This window comes from Pelophylax lessonae (assembly GCF_965119305.1).
Source record: "Pelophylax lessonae genome assembly, chromosome: 1".
Lineage (NCBI taxonomy): Eukaryota > Metazoa > Chordata > Amphibia > Anura > Ranidae > Pelophylax > Pelophylax lessonae.
Window position 1 is genome coordinate 161466710 of NC_138768.1, and position 19041 is coordinate 161485750.

The window sequence follows — 19041 nt, forward strand, 5'->3', positions numbered from 1 at the left end:
TGGTATATCACAAAATTTTATGGTTGCGTGGTTCACAGGCTTCACTACCTCATCAGGAAGCCCAGGAACCAATCCGGCGGTGACCGCAGCTGGCTATAGAAATTAGCAGAAGATAGATGGCCTCCGCTCATTTTTTTTTTTTTTACTAGATTTTTTATTTATTTATCAGTTTTTCCATTAAACTTTTACATACATTCATGGTGTCAGTCATTATTTACAAAGTGGCAGAAGTTCCCATATTGGGAATAAATTACATTGTCATTGTACTAAATTCATAGCCCAAGTTTTCCCCAAGTATCAGGTTTACTTAGGCCCTTTTTCTAATCTAACTTCTGCTTTATCCCTTCCCATAACACAACATTAAACAAAACAAAAAAAAAACAAAAAGAGAAAGAGAAAAAAAAAAAAAAGAGAAAGGGGGAGGGGGGGGGGTCTGGCTGTCCTTTTTCCCTCAAGTCCCTAAATTTTTTATCCTGGAAACCCGGGGTAAATCTGGGGTTACTCAAGACCGGAAATATGGCAGAGTATTTTCTTGTCAATTTATATTTTTGAATAATTTTTGCACATGTCTTAATTGTAAAAGCCTATCAGCGGGTGTATTTTCATGGGGACTGGCAGGGAACGGCTACAAAACGGAGCTCTTTCTAGTGGAATTTCAAATTGTGGCTGTTTCATATTTGGCCATAATTTTGTATTTCTATGTCGGCACCAGTCCACAAATCTACTCAGGTGTATGGTCTGGTAATACCTCCTCATGTCTGGTACTGACAATCCTCCTTCTTCTTTTCGTAATGACATTACTCTTTTGATCAATCTAGGATGTTTAGCTGACCATATAAATTCCTTTAGTATACTGTATTTGTTTAAAATAGTTCTGTGGTATGGCTATTGGTAAAGTTTGGAAAAAATACAAAAATTTTGGTAGGATAGACATTTTTACAATATTACATCTAGCCCACCATGATAACAGTCCCTTACCCCATTTTTGCAGGAGGCTTCGTATAGATTTCAGCAGTGTCGGATAATTTTCATCGTATAACTGGGAGAATTTCGGTGTTATTTGTATGCCCAAGTATTTCAATGCTCTACTTGTCCACTTTAGTTTGAAGTTTGAGCTTAGCTGTTGCTGCAATTCTTGTCCTAAGCCCACCCACATAGCTTCTGATTTTTCTAGGTTTATTTTGAGATTGGACAATTCTCCATACTCTGCAAATTCCCTTAAAAGATTCGGGAGTGAGATAACTGGGTTGGTGAGAGTGAACAGCATGTCGTCCGCAAAGGCCGATATCTTATGTTGTGTCTGACCAATTTTAAGGCCTCCGCTCATCTTTATGGTCTAGGACACAGGTGTCAAACTGGTGGCCCTCCAGCTGTTGCGGAACTACAAGTCCCATTGCAAGGCTGACAGTTACAAGCATGACTCCCACAGGTAGAGGCATGATGGGACTTGTAGTTCCGCAACACCTGGAGGGCTCCAGTTTGACACCCCTGGTCTAGGAGGTTGGGAGTGACGTCATGACTTCCGGTTCATGGCCGATGTAAACAAGCCTATTTTTTTTTTTGGAAAGTATTAACCACTTTACCTCCGCTTACATGGAGGCTACTGCGGCAAAGTGCCGCGATCCCGTCCAGCGACGTAGACCTACGCCGGAGGCTCGCTCCCGCTGTGTTCATTCACAGCGGGAGTCGGGCCAGCGGAGGAGCAGCGGCGATTGCCGCTGCTCTGCCCCGATCGTCGGGGATCGAGTCTGGAGATCCGCCCGCTGTATGTAAACACAGCAGGCGGATCTCCATAGTGACAGGGACTGACAGATCGGAGTGTTCAGCATAGCTGGACATCCGATCTGTCCTTCTGTCACACAGTCACCTCCCCCCCACACGTCAGTAAGCACCAGGCATACATTAACCCCTCCCTCTCCAATAAAATTAACCCCTTCCCTGCCAGTGTCATTTTTACAGTAACAGTGCATATATATAGCACTGATTACTGTAGAAATGTCACTGGTACCCCCAAAAGTGTCAAAAATGTCAGTCAAGGGTCCGATCTGTCCGCCGCAATGTCGCAGTCCCGCAAAAAAAATCGCAGATCACCGCCATTACGCGTTAAAAAAAAAACACCAAAAATGACAGAAATCTTTCCCTTAGTTAGTAAACGCAATAACTTTTGCGCAAACCAATCAAAATACGCTTATTGCGATTTTTTTTACTAAACATAGGTAGCAGAAAACAAATTGGCCAAAAATTTAAAAAAAATGTGATTTTTACATTTTTTTGGGGGGAATTTCTTATAAAAAAATGTGAAAAATATTGTTATTTTTTCAAAATAAACGCTCTTTTTTTGTTTATAGCGCAAAAAGTAAAAATCGCACAGGTGATCAAATACCACCAAAAGAAAGCTCTGTTTGTGGGAAAAAAAGGACGTAAATTTCGTTTGGGTACAGCGTCGCACGACTCGTGCAATTGTCAGTTAAAGTCGCACAGTGCCGAATCGCAAAAAGTGGCCTGGACGGAAGACAGCAAAATCCTCCGGTGGTAAAGTGGTTAAATCAATGTGTTTTTTTTTTTTTTTTTTGGTCTGATGCTTTCCATTGTAGAAGAGAGATGTGGGGTCTTATTCATCCTAGATCTCTCCATAAAGAGGACCTGTCATGCTTTATTTTTGTCACAAGAAATGTTTATATTTCTTGTGACAGCAAAAAAGTGATTACAAAAAATTAAAGGGACAGTGTAGAAGTAAAAAAATTAATAAAATAAATAAATATAAAAAATTTTTAAAGCACCCCTGGCCCCCCAGTGCTTGCGTGCAGTGGTGAACACATACGTAGGTCCCGCCCACATACAGCTGCAAGAAAAAGTATGTGAACCCTTTGGAATGATATGGATTTCTGCACAAATTGGTCATACAATGTGATCTGATCATCATCTAAGTCACAACAATAGACAATCACAGTCTGCTTAAACTAATAACACACAAAGAATGAAATGTTGCCATGTTTTTATTGAACACACCATGTAAACATTCATAGTGCAGGTGGAAAAAAGTATGTGAACCCTTGGATTTAATAATTGGTTGAACCTCCTTTGGCAGCAATAACTTCAACCAAACGTTTCCTGTAGTTGAAGATCAGACGTGCACAACGGTCAGGAGTAATTCTTGACCATTCCTCTTTACAGAACTGTTTCAGTTCAGCAATATTCTTGGGATGTCTGGTGTGAATCGCTTTCTTCCAGCATCTCAATCGGGTTGAGGTCAGGACTCTGACTGGGCCACTTCAGAAGGGGAATTTTCTTCTGTTTAAGCCATTCTGTTGATTTACTTTTATGCTTTGGGCCATTGTCCTGTTGCAACACCCATCTTCTGTTGAGCTTCAGCTGGTAGACAGATGGCCTTAAGTTCTGCAAAATGTCTTGATAAACTTGGGAATTCATTTTTCCTTCGATGATAGCAATCACCACCATACTTCACAGTTGGGATGAGGTTTTGATGTTGGAGTGCTGTGCCTCTTTTTAGCCACACATAGTGTTGTGTGTTTCTTTGGTTTCATCTGTCCACAGAATATTTTGCCAGTACCGCTGTGGAACATCCAGGTGCTCTTGTGCAAACTGTAAACGTGCAGCAATGTTTTGTTTGGACAGCAGTGGCTTCCTCTGTGGCATCCTCCCATGACATCCATTCTTGTTTAGTGTTTTACGTATTGTAGATTCGCTAACAGGGATGTTAGCATTTGCCAGTGACTTTTGTAAGTCTTTAGCTGACACTCTAGGATTCTTCTTCACCTCATTGAGCAGTCTGCGCTGTGCTCTTGCAGTCATCTTTACAGGACGGCCACTCCTAGGGAGAGTAGCAGCAGTGCTGAACTTTCTCCATTTATAGACAATTTGTCTTACCGTGGACTGATGAACAGCAAGGCTTTTCGAGATACTTTTATAACCCTTTCCAGCTTTATTCAAGTCAACAATTCTTAATCGTAGGTCTTCTGAGAGCTCTTTTGTGCGAGGCATCATTCACATCAGGCAATGCTTCTTGTGAAAAGCAAACCCAGAACTGGTGTGTGTGTTTTTTATAGGGCAGGGCAGCTGTAACCAACACCTCCAATCCCATCTCACTGATTGGACTCCAGTTGGCTGACATCTCACTCCAATTAGCTCTTGGAAATGTCATTAGTCTAGGGGTTCACATACTTTTCCCACCTGCACTGTGAATGTTTACATGGTGTGTTCAATAAAAACATGGCAACATTTCATTCTTTGTGTGTTATTAGTTTAAGCAGACTGTGATTGTCTATTGTTGTGACTTAGATGATGATCAGATCACATTTTATGACCAATTTGTGCAGAGATCCATATCATTCCAAAGGGTTCACATACTTTTTCTTGCAGCTGTATGTAAACAGTGTTTGCACAACACATGTGAGGTATCACTGTAAACATTATAGTGAAAAGAGAGCAATATTTCTAGCACCAGACCTCCTCTGTAACTCCAAACTGGTAACCTGTAAACAGTTTAAAAGCAACACCTATACATATAATTAAGTGCCATCGTTTTGCATCATTCAACCAGTGTGCACAATTTTAAAGGGTGACGTGTTAGGTAAATATTTACTCGCTGTAACATCATCTTTCAGTTTTACAAAAAAATTGAGTATATATATTTATATTTTTTTAATTTATGAAAGTGTATTTTTAACAAAAATAAAAAATGTGTTTGAAAATACAGTGTGACAAAGAATTGCAACAAACACTATTTTATTTTCTAGGGCTTCTGCTAAAAAAATATATATAATGTTTGTGGGTTCTAAGTAATACTGATTGTAAAAAAAAAAAAAGGGTCAGAATAGGCCTGGTCCTAGCATTACTAAAGGCAAAACATTTTTCTTTAGTTGAAGATAGAGTGGAGAGAAATTAGAATGCCTGTCAGTTTTTTGATGTTAACGGTGTCTCCATTTGGCAGATTCAACCTATTTGCCATTATTAACGATATCCCCAAAACTTTTAATTAAAGAAAATCACAAACTTTAGGTTGTCCCGAGGAAAGCAATAGCGTGGAAATCTTTCAATGGGGGCATTCGTTTTGGTAACCCCACGACACCCTAGGATTCATTCACTCTATAGGGATTTCCTTTCACTTCCTGTTTTAGTTATGGGACAGGAAGTCTCTCCAATGAAACACAGATGGCAAAAAAAAAAAGGAAATATTCTGGCAAGGGCTATAACCCTTCTTTAAGCTATCCAAAATGAAAAAAGTTGTACCTTTAGTTCTACTTTAAAGTAGAGCTAAATGCAAAACTTTATTTTTTTTTAGTTTTGGATAGAGTGGATAGGGATTAGAACACCTTCCATTTTTTATTGCTGTCTGTGCCACTGTTAAAGAGATTCACCCTCTCTATTTGTCCTGTTTACCATTATCATTGAAAGTAAAAGTAAAAGTAAACCCCAAATTTTGGGTTGTCCTCAGAAAAGTAATAGAGGGAAAATCATTCAATGGGGACACTAGTGTTGGTGACCGAGGGGTCCCCAATAAATTTCCTTAATTTGCAGGTATTTCCTCTCACTTTCTGTTTTGCTATGAGACAGGAAGTGAAGGGAAATCTCAGCAAAGGGACAAAGATGGCAAAAAAATCTGACAGGAGTTATATAACCCTCCATTACTCTATCCAAATTGAAGTTAAAGTGGAACTTTAGTCAGAAAATGAAGTCCTGCTGGATCACTTCAGGCTGGCACTTTTTGCAGGTATAGCTATATAAAACATTAAAAATAAGTGCCTATACTGTTGAAAATCCAGTAATACACTTGTCTCACCCTACTTTGCACATGCTCAGTTGCTCTCCCATTTTAGCCATTTTAGTCATTGCTGAGTTTGTAGAGGCCGATCTGCTGACAGCCTTAACCGCGGAATTAAACCCTCCTATCCTTTACAGCCAAAGAAGCTGCTTCTGTTTAAACTGCAACTGCCATGGTGCTGAACATGTGATCAGTTATGCCCCCAGTCTGATGGTTTGACAGTTTGTTTGAGGACACAAGCAAATGAGACAGTTAGCAATCTTGGCACTCCAGGAATCTAACTGTTTTTTGAAACCATTAAATCAATGGGTTTAGTTCCACTTCATGATTTACTGCTGTTTGGGGGCTCTGGGCTTCAGCAAAATGGCAGCCTCCAGCAAGAAGCATGTTGTTATGGGTAAAGTTCCACTTTAAAGTGGAACTAAACCCTCCTATCATTTTCAGCCAAGGAAGCTGCCATGTTAGCCTCTGTTTAATCTACAACTGTCATGGTGCGGCACATGCGATCAGTTATGACACCTGCCAATGGATGGTTTGACAGTTTGGTTGAGGGCCCAATCAATGGGAGTGTTACCATCCCAGAATGTGCAGGAAATGTAACTGTTTTTAGAAACTGTTAAATGTTTACTTCTGCTTTAATAGCAGGCATGTTTTACTTTTATACGTTTAAAAAAGAAAGTGCAGGTTGAATATGTATTTTTTTTTTTATTTATCCACCTTCAGTTCTGGTTTAGGTCTTCAATTTTTTGTTACCTTCCAGAGCAGATTTTAGTTTGATTTCTAGCTATGCATAAATCATAACAGCTTTTTACAGACAACACAGTTTAGTACTGTCCATGCTCAAACTTGTACATGAGGTGTAGATTTTTTGAAAGTTCTATATATTTATGAAGACATCTTCATGTTCACCATATTTTAACAGACCGCATTGAAAAATATGTGATAATGGAGCAAAAATTCTGCTTTTAATATAGTTTTGAAACAGGCATCAATAAAGCACATCTAAAAGAAACAGAGACTACCAAGAAAACACACCCCATGTGAATAAACCTTAAAAGAGAAGTTTGGGTTTTTAAAAAAACAAACCTGCATGCTCACATAGGTGGATGCATTATTGGTCTGATTTTGCATCTGTCCCCGCTGGCTCTAAGCCCTCATTCACATGACAGGTCAAATCGCATGACAAGTCATACCCTATTGTCGGCAATGGCCATGTTCAAAGTGGTGCAATGCACACTTTGCGGTCCTGCATCGATTTAAAAAAGTAGTTTCTGCTCTACTTTTGATGATTTTGGGTGTGACTTGCATAGACATCTGTTCATGATATCGCATAGATGTCTTCAAAGTCGCACTGACATGCAGCTTTAAAATCACAGGATTTCAAAGTCGCATTTATTTTGAACAAGGGCTTAGACGGAGAACTAAGTGATCATATGACCACAGATCACTCAGTTTTCAGTTCTCTGCTCTGCCCCTCCAGCACTCACTGGAGCGCTAGGCTTTGGGAGAGGCTGGCTCAGGCTCTTAGTGGTGTGCTGAGAGGCTGAACCAGGTGCTGGTACAGGTTTCTGAATAGATCCTGACATTACAATCAGGATCATGAAGCACTTTAGTGACATCAGCCGACAGCAGACTTTAGCCCACTAACAACTGAATATGGGTCACGGGAATGAAGAACCAAGTGCACTTTAGTGACCTACAGAAGAACTGGGGCAAAAATAGCTTTGACCTTTCTTCTCCTTTAACCTCTTTCATATTTACAGCAGCAAGAACTGTGGGTTTCAATGCCCAGCTGCCACACATATGCATTCACAGCGGCAAGAGTTTGTGTGCTTAGAGAGTCCTCCCAACACACTGACCAAATTGTCACCAACAGCTCTCGGTCAAGACTTCTGAATGATGTTCATATTCCCAATCACGTGACGGCTGTGAGAGCCAATTACAGAAATTACATAATACACAAGATGCCATGCCAACTCCCAGGCATTAAGGTCTACTAACAGTAATTGTAATGTCTCCTTTTTTTATCGGTTAAAAATAACAAACATGTTATACTTAACTGCTCCGTGCAGTTGTTTTGCACAGAGCAGCCCAGATCCTCCTCTTCTCTAGCCCCTCTCTCCTGTTGAGTGCCCCCACAGCAAGCAGCTTGCTATGGGGGTACGTGAGCCGAGTCACAGCTCCCTGTGTCCATTTAGACATAGAGCCACGGCCCGGCCCGGCCCTGCCCATTCTCTTTCCTGATTTGCTCACTGAGTTTGATTGACAGCAGCAGGAGCCAAAAGTGTCACACTGCTGTCTCAGCCAAACAGGAGAGAAAGTCTTGGGCAGCTGAGACACTCCTTAGGTGCATCAAAACAGTTTGTTTTCTATAAAAAGCAGTAATAAGAAAAGCCTGTGACTTCACAACATGCTGCAGAGCGGAGCCCTTGCTCTCGGTGGAGAAGCAGTGATCTCCCTGCAGAGGTCCAGTGTGCACACTGATAAATCAGAGCCAGAGCTCTCCAATCAGAGAAGAGCATGAACGTTGGCTGACTGCAGAGCTATATTTATGAATCAGCAGGGGGGGGGGGGATGTCAGACCTCTGCAACAAGACCACCTTTTCTCCACAAAAAACAAGGGTCCTACCCTGCAGCTGGTGGTAGGTAACAGGCTTTTCTATTCAAGCTGTGACTGCTTTGGAAGGAAAATGAATTGCTAGATATCTAACAACTTTTGTATCGATGCCCCTGGAATGTAGTAAGCTGATTAAAATGAGGACTCAGTCAGGCTCTAAAGTAACTGTATCATCAGAATCATTCAACCCAGAATATTGAGGACATGTTGTGAGTGCAGGGCATCACCACAGTGAACTGCACTTACATATAATAAAGCAGAGAGTGGTGCTGACATAGTTGTGTCAGTAACACTTTCTCCAGCCCTTCCAAAGAGAATCTGAGGAGGATTCTACATGTCATCTTCCTAGCCTGACAACATCAGAAAAAGGAAAGCACAATAAAAGAAGCAGGGGACACCCAGAGTTGAGCTTCATAATGACAAAATCACTTTAGGCATTGAATAAAGAATGCAATGACCCATGTTCTCATCTTATAGGCAGTGTAATAAAAGCTTTGTCAGGAAGAAATATGAGCAGCTGTTTTTTACTGGCAAGAAGCTAGGTTAGTGTACAAAAACATGTTAATGATAAAACAGTTTACTGGGAAGCCATGAAAGGTCAGATTCTTGCTCAACACTCAAATACCAAACCAAACATATTATAGGAGGAAACCATGACCACAGCGGCCATCGTCAGGTGAATGGATCAAATACAGTACAACCAGCCTGCCAGACTTTTTTATACTATAATTACTGGCAGGTGTAGCCGCCAACAGTGATCATTGTGTTCTGCTGGCAAGGGAGGCTCCCCACCAGCAAAACACGATAGCTATGCAGGGGGGGGGGGGGATAATTTCCCCATCAGTACTGACTGTGTTGATGGGGGAATCTAGCAATGGTGGAAGGATAGAAAATTGCTTAATCTATGGGCTGCTTTAGAATTCAGTTTTCATGTGCCACCAATTACCTTACTCGATCTTTTCCAATTCTTCTTAATTATAATTGTCTGCAAACAAAATAAAGTGTCATTATATTTTTATTTCAACATGCGGCAGAGCTGCCAGAGGGACCATCGTTCTATGGAAAGGCCTATTCAGTGGTCTGTATTCAGGGCAATTAAATATATCATCAAATATGAATACCAGAAGGTTCGTCTTTCTATACTGAGGTCACTATCATGTGTCTATTAGTATACATTTTGGACTGTATAAAGTAGTCTAATAGTGGCCTGTTTGGATTCAGACACCAAGCATTTGGCTTAAAGAATTAAAGAAATTAAAGAAATAGTTCTTAAAATTTCAGCGCTTGGATATAAATACATATTTTGAAAGAAAGTAATGATTTTTATTTGATTTACCATAAATTAAAATATTTAAATATAAGACAATGTAAATAGTATTTAAAAATAAAATGTATTTTCTGCACATTGTCAAACAAAAGGCAAGGTAAAACCTAACTCCAGCCAAAACTAGTGTAAAAGTTAGAACATCTGTCAAGTTTTTATTTCTTTCAGTGTCATTGGGGAGATTTCTTCATACACTATAAAACCAAAAGTATTGGGATGTCTGCCTTTACATGCACTTGAACTTTAATGGCATCCCAGTCTTAAGTCTGTGGGGTTCAATATTGAGCGAGTTTGGGGTGGAGGAACTTGACTGGCCTACACAGAGTCCTGACCTCAACCCGATAAAACACCTTTGGGATGAAAACTGTTCCCACAAAGTTGGGAGCATGAAATTGCCCAAAATGTCTTGGTAGGCTGACGCCTTAAGCATTCCCTTCACTGGAACTAAGGGGCCGAGCCCAACCCCTGAAAAACAAGCCCACACCATAATTCCCCCCTCCCCCCCCCCAAATGATTTGTACTAGTGCACAATGCAAGGTCCAGAAAGACATGGATGAGCGAGTTTGGGGTGAGGGAACTTGACTGGCCTGCACAAAGTCCTGACCTTAATGAATTAGGGATGAATTAGAGCGGAGACTGCGAGCCAGGCCTTCTCACCCAACATTAGTACATGACCTCACAAATGCGCTTCTGGTGAAATGGTCAAACTTTCCCATAGACACATTCCTAAACCTTGTGGACAACCTTCCCAGAAGAGTTGAAGCTGTTATAGCTGCAAAGGGTGGACCAACTCATTATTGAACTTCACGGACTAAGACTGGGATGCCATTAAAGTTCATGTGCGTGTGAAGGCAGGCGTCCCAATACTTTTGCTAATATAGTGAATATCCTGTTCCAATAAAACCATGAGCATCCCTCCCCCATCCAATATAAATGTGTTTTTGTTCCTGTCCCTTTGCCCATCGGCAAAGTATCCTGTCACTTTCAGTCCTGAACAGTAAGTAAAGGTAAACCTGCCCCAGGGGAACACCATAAAAACCTGGCAGAGATTCTAACTCCTCCCTCTGTACAACACTAAGTTTTGGCTGGAGCTGAGCTATAAAAATGTATTTTCATCACACTGATAATATTCTATATCTGGAGCTTAACACAGCCCTGAACAATGCTGTACATTCACCCTGAATATGTCTTTATAGGCCATTACTTGGTGAGACCCTCTGGCTGAATAGAAATCATAGGCATGCAATGATACTGAAAGGAACAAAAAAAAGAAAAAGCACAAGTTTGTGATAAGTTCAGCAAGCATGTGTACAAAGTAAACCATTCCTTCATGCACTCACATCACAGGAATCCACAGATGACTTGCAGCCATATTTGTCACAGAGAGTAAGGTAGAAAGGTTGACAAGCACAAAGTTTTTTGTGTTATCTAGTGTAACCCCTTTGTGTCTAAAACAAACAAATCTTAATGCCTAAGCACAATTTTGCAACTTTATTGCAACTTTATTATAGTGTTAGTAAAATGTACAGTGTATCACAATTACTTTGTACATCCTGGTGAGTTATACCAAGTTTTTTTCAGGACAAATTGGTCTTTCAGTTGGTGGTAAATGGTAGGATATCTCCAGACTTTAATTTTTTTTTTTTTTTTTATTATTATTATCTAAGGGAAACTGCCCCTAAATAGTAAAAAGAAACCCTGTATATTTCTTGCTACTACCATAACCTACCACCAAAGAACAACACATAATAAATTCTCCTGCTCCGAGCGATTGCAGCGATACCTCATATGTATATGTTAGTTGTTGTCGTAGTACAGCCCAGAAACAATAGTGCGCATTTTGCTTTTTCTTATCCTGCCTAAAACACACTGACACTGATACTAATTTAAAAAAAAAAAAACAAATCCTGTCCAAAAAAATACTACAGTAAACCCCCCTCCATTGCGGGGGTTACGTTCCGGACCCAGCCGCGAAAAGTGAAAATCCGTGAAATAGAAAAACCCTATTAAAATGCATTGTAGGCATGTTTTTTTTACTGTCACTGTACGTGTAAAAGCATTTTAAGGTCTTTAAACACACTTTTAAAACAATAGAAACTCATTTAAACAAACACAAAAATATTTCATTTTTAATGATTTATATAGTAAAATAACATTACAAAAAAAACGCAATATACCGGGACCGCAAACACTGAACCGCAATGGAGCGGGGGTTTACTGTAATCCTGGCCTTTAACCCAGACCTTTGACCCTGACCTTGACCCAAACACTAACCCTGTGGCTGACCTAGATCAAACCTTGATCTAGGTTTTTTTTATTTATTATTTTTTTTCTACACACATTTTTTTTCTATCTTTGCAAGGACAGAGAAAGATACAATGTAACTGTCTTGCCCATTCACAAAGACAGAAAACACGGGGGCGGGCTTCACAGAGACTGATCACTGCGATAACCAATCAGAGGCTATCACAGCGATCAAGTGACCCGGAATTGGACGTTCCAGGTCCCGAATGTTAGAACAGGACCTGGGGCTCCTGGTGAGACCTCGGTCTCACCAAGAGACATACGCAAACATGTGGCCCAACAGAAAAAAAGCCCAGTGCAGTGGGGTGCATATTTGTGTACAGTCGATGTAAAGGGGTTAGTTTGATGTCAGCCACCCCTCACTGGGGCTCTTTCATAAAAAAGAAGGAAACAATACAGCTTGTGTTGCTTGTATTCTCTAGAATAACAAATCTGAATGGTTGGTTTATGTAGCATTCACTGCATTCTGTTCTCTGAAGCAGGAACCAACCAACCTTTGGTCCATGTGTACTGCTGTCTGTTCAACAAAGGCCGGCCTAACAACCAGCTTCTTCTTTCAGAGTTGTGGTGGGTTAGATCCAAGTCTAAGCTTAGCCTTAGGTCCATGTCACACTTGTGATCCTTATGACTTACCAGCAATGGAATTGCTAAAGAGGACAGAGATGTTTGTTACCTGCCCGCTGGCGCAGCTTCACTCCTCAGCCACTGAAACTTTACTCCTTGCTGGTAAAGAAGAGTCTGTAGCTTTGAGGGAGCAACCAGTCACTGGCTAGAAACAACTCTGTATGAACAGGTGAGAGGTTTCTTTGCCCTCTCTAGTGATCCTGTTGGTATCAACTTCCTGCCAGTGACAAGATCACAAGTGTGTAATGGCCTTAGTTAATTTACAGAATGCAAATGCTTGCCACAAGAATAAGAAGGAGCTTATTTGTAATACAGCAACAAGAGAATAAGGAGAATAAGGTAATCTTTAATACCACCAGAACTATTCATTCACTTCTGCACCTAAAGTAGTATTAAACCCTCCACATTTTTTAGTCGAACACAATGAGCACAATAAATTAAACATTCCCCAGAAACTATTGGTTAAAATCCTTACCCTAGCTGTTTACAAACTCTAAATGCTGCTTGCTCTTGCTCTTTGGGTGCTGCTTCTCTGAACTTCTGGTCTTCACAGTAAACAGTTAATAGTGGACAGGGCAGTCTCTAGTCAGTCTGTTAGCTTGGAGAAGGGAGAGTGAGGAGGAGGGAGGCACAGATGAGTGCCTTGCCACCCTAGGCCACAGGTTTGTGTTATTCTATTGATGCACACAGTGTAGGGAGACACAGCTCTAGCCCCTCCATGCACAGATGACTCTATAGGACACTGAAGCAAACAGAGCCACTCTGAAACAGGAAACTTGCGGCAGCTGTCATGGCACCAGCTTAAACAGTTACAAGAGTAAAAGAAGCTGCATATTCAGCGAGTGATTAAATCAGTTGCTAAAAGTGCTTACGAAAACCTTAAAAAATGGTTCACTTCTGAAGTAAATCTGTCACATAAATGAAAGTAGTACTAAAGGCTCCCCATTTCTACCCTAATGCATCCTAGGGAGTCTTTAACCACTTAAGCCCCGGAAGATTTTACCCCCATTCCGACCAGGGGGTTTTTTGTGATTTTTTACTGCGTGACTTTAACGGACAATTGCGCAGTCGTGCGACGCTGTACCTAAACTAATTTCACGTCCTTTTTTCCCCACAAACAGAGCTTTCTTTTGGTGGTATTTGATCACCTGTGTGATTTTTTGATCATGCGCTATAAACAAAAATAGCGTAAATTTTGCAAAAATAACAATATTTTTCACATTTTTTTATCTGAAATTCCCCAAAAAAAATGTAAAAATCAAAATTTTTTAACATTTTCGGCCAATTTGTTTTATGCTACGTATGTTTGGTAAAAAAAAAAAATCGCAAAAAGCATATTTTGATTGGTTTGCGCAAAAGTTATCGCGTTTACTAACAAAGGGAAAGATTTTTGTCATTTTTGGTGGTTTTTTTTTTTAACGAGTAATGGCGGCGATCTGCGATTTTTTTTGCGGTACTGCGACATTGCGGCAGACAGATCGGACCCTTGACTGACATTTTTGACACTTTTGGGGTTACCAGTGACATTACTGCAGTAATCAGTGCCATACATATGCACTGTTATGTATAAATGACACTGGCAGGGAAGGGGTTACCTGTATTGCAGAGGGAGGGGTTAAGTGTGTCCTAGGGGTGTGTTTCTAACTGTAGTGGGACAGGTCTCCTATTGTAAAAACAGAGATCAACGGTTCTACATAGTAGAACCATCTGATCTCCATTTTTACACAGGGGAGAATGACAGGCGGCTTGTTTACATAAGCCGCCCGCCTTTCTCCCGCTCTACCGACGATCGTAGTGTGACCGGCGGACATCGGGTCCGCCGGTCACACGCGCGGACTCCTCCGTGAACGAGCCGCGGCTCGCCCGCTATTGGCTCACAAACCAGTCACAGGCTAGTGACGTATATATACGTCACTTTGCCTGGCCGGGGCTGACCGCCGCAGTATATCTACTTGCGGCGGTCGGCAAGCGGTTAAGACAAGCTCTATTAAATATTATGGTCAGGACCGGAATCTGAACCCATGACCTCTGCTGTGTGTGGCAGTAGATCTTCTTGCTGAGCCGCCTGAGATGCTGGACAGCTCCTTGCCTGATGCTTTGAACAAATGTACTTTTGATCTTGTTTCTGGTAAACCTTGCACGTATTGCTCCTCCCATGAACTTCCTATTTAGGCCTTGCCTTTGCACTTCATGTTTGCTAGATTATTGTGCTCTCTCCAGCTGATATCTTGCTCTTCACTATCAGTAGCTACTGACTTTGGTTTGTTCCTTTACTATGCTTCCGCTTGATCCCAGCCTGCAACCATTCATTACTGACCTTGGCTTGTTCCTTGACTACGCTTCCACTTGATTCCAACCTGCAACCAGTTGTTACTGATCTTTGTCTTGCTTTCTGACTAAGCTTCTGTCTGATCCCTACATGTGATATCTGCTACTTGACCTCAGTGTGCTTATCTCCTGATGGGGCAATCCTAAGGACCACAACCTGGTACTAGAAAGCAGCTAAACCCATAGTAAAAAACAAACTGAACCAAAGAGGGAGGGTTATCGTCATTTTAAGTGAAGAAATTCTCAATACTCCTGAACTTCCTAATGCTTAGTCAACAGCAAACACTTGTTGAATAGGGATGGGGGGAAGGGTTTAGGGACTATGGGAATAGCATGCTCAAAATCAATTTCAAAGGTACATGGCTACCCTTTGCAGGCTTTGTTATTTTGTACATTTTGATGCAAATAACAGTTCACTTTAAACCCCTTTACCGAAGACCTATAAGGGCTGAGCCTTGTAGTATTAAAAAGCAAGTTAAAATGAACTTGATGTTATAGAAAAAGTCTGAAAATGTTCTTCACTTTTGATGCCAAGGTGAACTGCATGAGTTAAAAGTGCACTGCTGCTTCTGTTATTTCAGCCATAATAATACTTCTGTATATGAAGACAGGAAAGTCATTTCATTTCAATGATTGCTTTTCAAGTTGTGCATCACTATGTCAGAATTGTTTGCATACTGTATATTTTAAAATAATTTATAGTGCTAGCTAATTTCAAAACAGATACACTCAGAAATATTCATTGTGGCTGAACGGCAAAGTTGCAGTCTGTGTGTATCAGTAAGTTCCCCTGCCCCCCTGATATAAGGGCAAGGGACAACAGCACATTTTTGCCAAAAAAAGAGCACATTAAATCTTGTAAAAACAGATTTCAATTCATTCTTGGGATACAGTGCCTTAAAAAAGTATTCATACCCCTTAAAATGTTCCAACCAAAAAGGTAAATGTATTTTATTGGGATTTTATATGATATACCAACGCAAAGTGGCACAAAACTGTAAAGTGGAAGGAAAATCAAAAATGGTTTTAAAATTTTTTTTAAGTAAATATCTGAAAAGGGTGGTGTGCATTTGCATTCAGCCCCCCCTGAGACAATACCTGTAGAACCACCTTTCACTGCAATTACAGCTGCAAGTCATTTTGGATATGTCTCTACCAGCTTTGCACATCTAAAAAGTGAAAATTTTGCCCATTCATCTTTGCAAAATAGCTCAAGCTCTGTCAGGCTGGATGGAGAGGGTCTGGGAACAGCAATTTTAAAGTCTTGCCATAGATTCTCAATTGGATTTAGGTCTGGACTTTGACTGGGCCATTCTAACACATGAATATGCTTTGATGTAAACCATTCCATTGTAGCTCTGGCTATATGTTTAGGGTTGTTGTCACACTGGAAGGTGAACCTCTGCACCAGTCTCAAGTCTTCTACAGACTTTAACAGGTTGTCTTTTAAGATGTCCCTGTGTTTGGCTCCATCCATTTTCCCATCAACTCTGACCAGCTTCCCTGTCCCTGCTGAAGAAAAGCAACCTCACAACATGATGCTTCCACCACCATGTTTTACAGTGGGGATGGTGTGTTCAGGGTGATGTGCAGTGTTAGTGTTCCGTCACACATGACGTTTTGCTTTTAGGCCAAAAAGTTTAATTTTGGTCTTATCTGACCAGAACACACTCTTCCACATGTTTGCTGTGTCCCCCACATGGCTTCCAGCAAACTGCAAATGGGACTTCTTATGGCTTTCTTTTAACAATGGCTTTCTTCTTGCCACTCTTCCATAAAGGCCGGATCATTGAAGTGCATGACAAATAGTTGTCCCGTGGACAGATTCTCCCACCTGAGCTGTGGATCTCTGCAGCTCCTCCAGAGTTACCATGGGCCTCTTGGCTGCTTCTCTTATTAATGCTCTCCTTTCCAGGCCTGTCAGTGTAGGTGGACCGCCATGTCTTGGCAGGTTTGCAGTTGTGCCATACTCCTCCCATTTTCAGGTGATGGATTGAACAGTGCTCCGTGTGATGTTCAAAGATTGGGATTTTTTTTATAACATAACCCTGCTTTAAACCTCTCCACAACTTTATCCCTGACCTGTCTGGTGTGTTCAGTGGCCTTCACAATGGCATTTATTCACTAAGGTTCTCTCACAAATCTCTGAGGGCTTCACAGAACAGCTGTATTTATGCCGTGATTAAATTACACACAGGTGGACTCTATTTACTAATTAGGTGACTTCTGAAGGTAATTGGTTCCACTAGATTTTAGTTAGGGGTGCATGCCACACTTTTCAGATATTTATTTGTAAAAAGTGTTGAAAACCATTTATCATTTTCCTTCCACTTCACAACTATGTGCCACTTTGTGTTGGTCTATCACATAAAAACCCCAAAAAATACATTTACGTTTTTGGTTGTAACATGACCAAATGTGAATAATTTCAAGCGGTATGAATAATTTTTCAAGGCACTGTATTTGCAAATATTGTAGAATCCACTCAAGTTTACTTTTTAATCATACAGCATCAAGTCAATAAAACTCCTTGGATATTGATCCGGTCAGTTAAGTAGCAGAGGGGGTTGTAAATCAGTTATAGCTGCTTTGGTGTTAATGAAATTAACAACAGGTGCATTCAATGGGCAACAATGAGACGACCTCCAAAACAGGAATGGTTTTACAGGTGGAGGCCATGGACATTTTTATCCCTATTTATCTTTTCTGACTGTTTTTCACTAGTTTTGCATTTGGCTAGGGTCAGTGCCACTACTGGTAGCATGAGGTGATACCTGCACCCTATAGAGGCCATACCTGGACCCTATAGAGGTTGCACGGGCAGTCCAACTCCTCCAGGATGGCACATCAATACGTGCTATTAATAATATTTGTTAATATACTGCGCTATTAACCTTTAAACTGAACAGCTCAACACCACAATTTGACAAAACATTGTTCAATCACAAAAAAAAAAGAAGAAATAGAAAGTACAGCGCTGATTTCAAGCGACTTTTATCAGAACCAAAATATTGAAACGATGTATATAAAGAAATGATATATCACACGGTCATATAAATGTCTACACTATTCAGTGAATGTGAGTAAAATTAAATAAAATGAATTAAAATAAACAAGAGTCCCATTGGTGGCGGTTTACACACCAGGGTGCCTTGTTTTGGATTGGCTTGGTTTTCTTCTATCAAAATTGAAGTTAAACACTTTTATGACCTTCACTTTAAAAGATTTCTTTGTCGATGTCACTCATGGACTCTTGTTTATTTTATTTAATTGTATTTAATTTTACTCACATTCACTGAATAGTGTGGACATTTATATGATCGTGTAATATATTATTTCTTTATACACACATTGTTTCAATATTATGGTTCTGATATGTCACTTGATATCACTAAATGTAATTAATACGTGCCATTGCCAGAAACGTTGCTTTGTCTACCAGTACAGTCTCAAGAGCATAAAGGAGATTCCAGGAGACAGGCAGTTACTTTAGGAGAACTGCAGAGGTCTGTAGAAGGTTCCTAACCTATCAGCAGGTCTGGTGTCTGCTCCTTTTGCAAAGAGGAACAGGATGAGCACTGCTAGATCCCTTCAAAATGACCTCCAGCAGGCCACTGGTGTGAATGTAAACCAAACAATCAGAAACAGACTTCATGAGGGTGGTCTGACGGCCCGACATCCTCCAGTGGGCCCTGTGCTCACTGCCTGACACCAGGGGCCTGCTGGTATAATATATAATATATATACACATATTTTGCGAGTGGAATGATGAGGATGGCGAGTAAGGGCTGTGCTGTATGAAGAATTGCCGCCGCCGTTCACAGCGCAGCCTGCATTCTTTCGTACAGCTCCTCTCTGCCTCCTGAATGTCCCCGCCCCTCACAGGCTCGCAGCGCGAGCATTGGCGGCGGATGGTGCGTTGACTTCAGAAAAGTGTGGACCCGGGGCGCAGAGCAGTGCGCCCTGAGCCCACCCATTGTGTGACAATAGCGAATGAATATTCACTATTGTCACATGGATCCTCCTCCTGATTCTCTTCCTGGCCAATCAGGAAGCGGGTCC

At 40.9% G+C, this 19041-nt stretch overlaps 1 protein-coding gene across 6 annotated transcripts in view; it reads right to left on the minus strand.

Moving 5' to 3' along the window:
- Positions 1-19041, minus strand: part of MCTP1 (multiple C2 and transmembrane domain containing 1) — a 1122980-nt gene that overhangs the window by 589465 nt on the left and 514474 nt on the right. For 5 of the 6 annotated variants that reach the window (XM_082247658.1, XM_082247657.1, XM_082247662.1 and 2 more), the window contains one exon: positions 9346-9384. The exons of the other annotated variant lie outside the window; for it this stretch is intronic. In XM_082247658.1, the coding sequence (XP_082103784.1) occupies positions 9346-9384 (39 nt within the window). The remainder of the gene's footprint in view (positions 1-9345; positions 9385-19041) is intronic. 6 annotated transcript variants of the gene reach the window in all.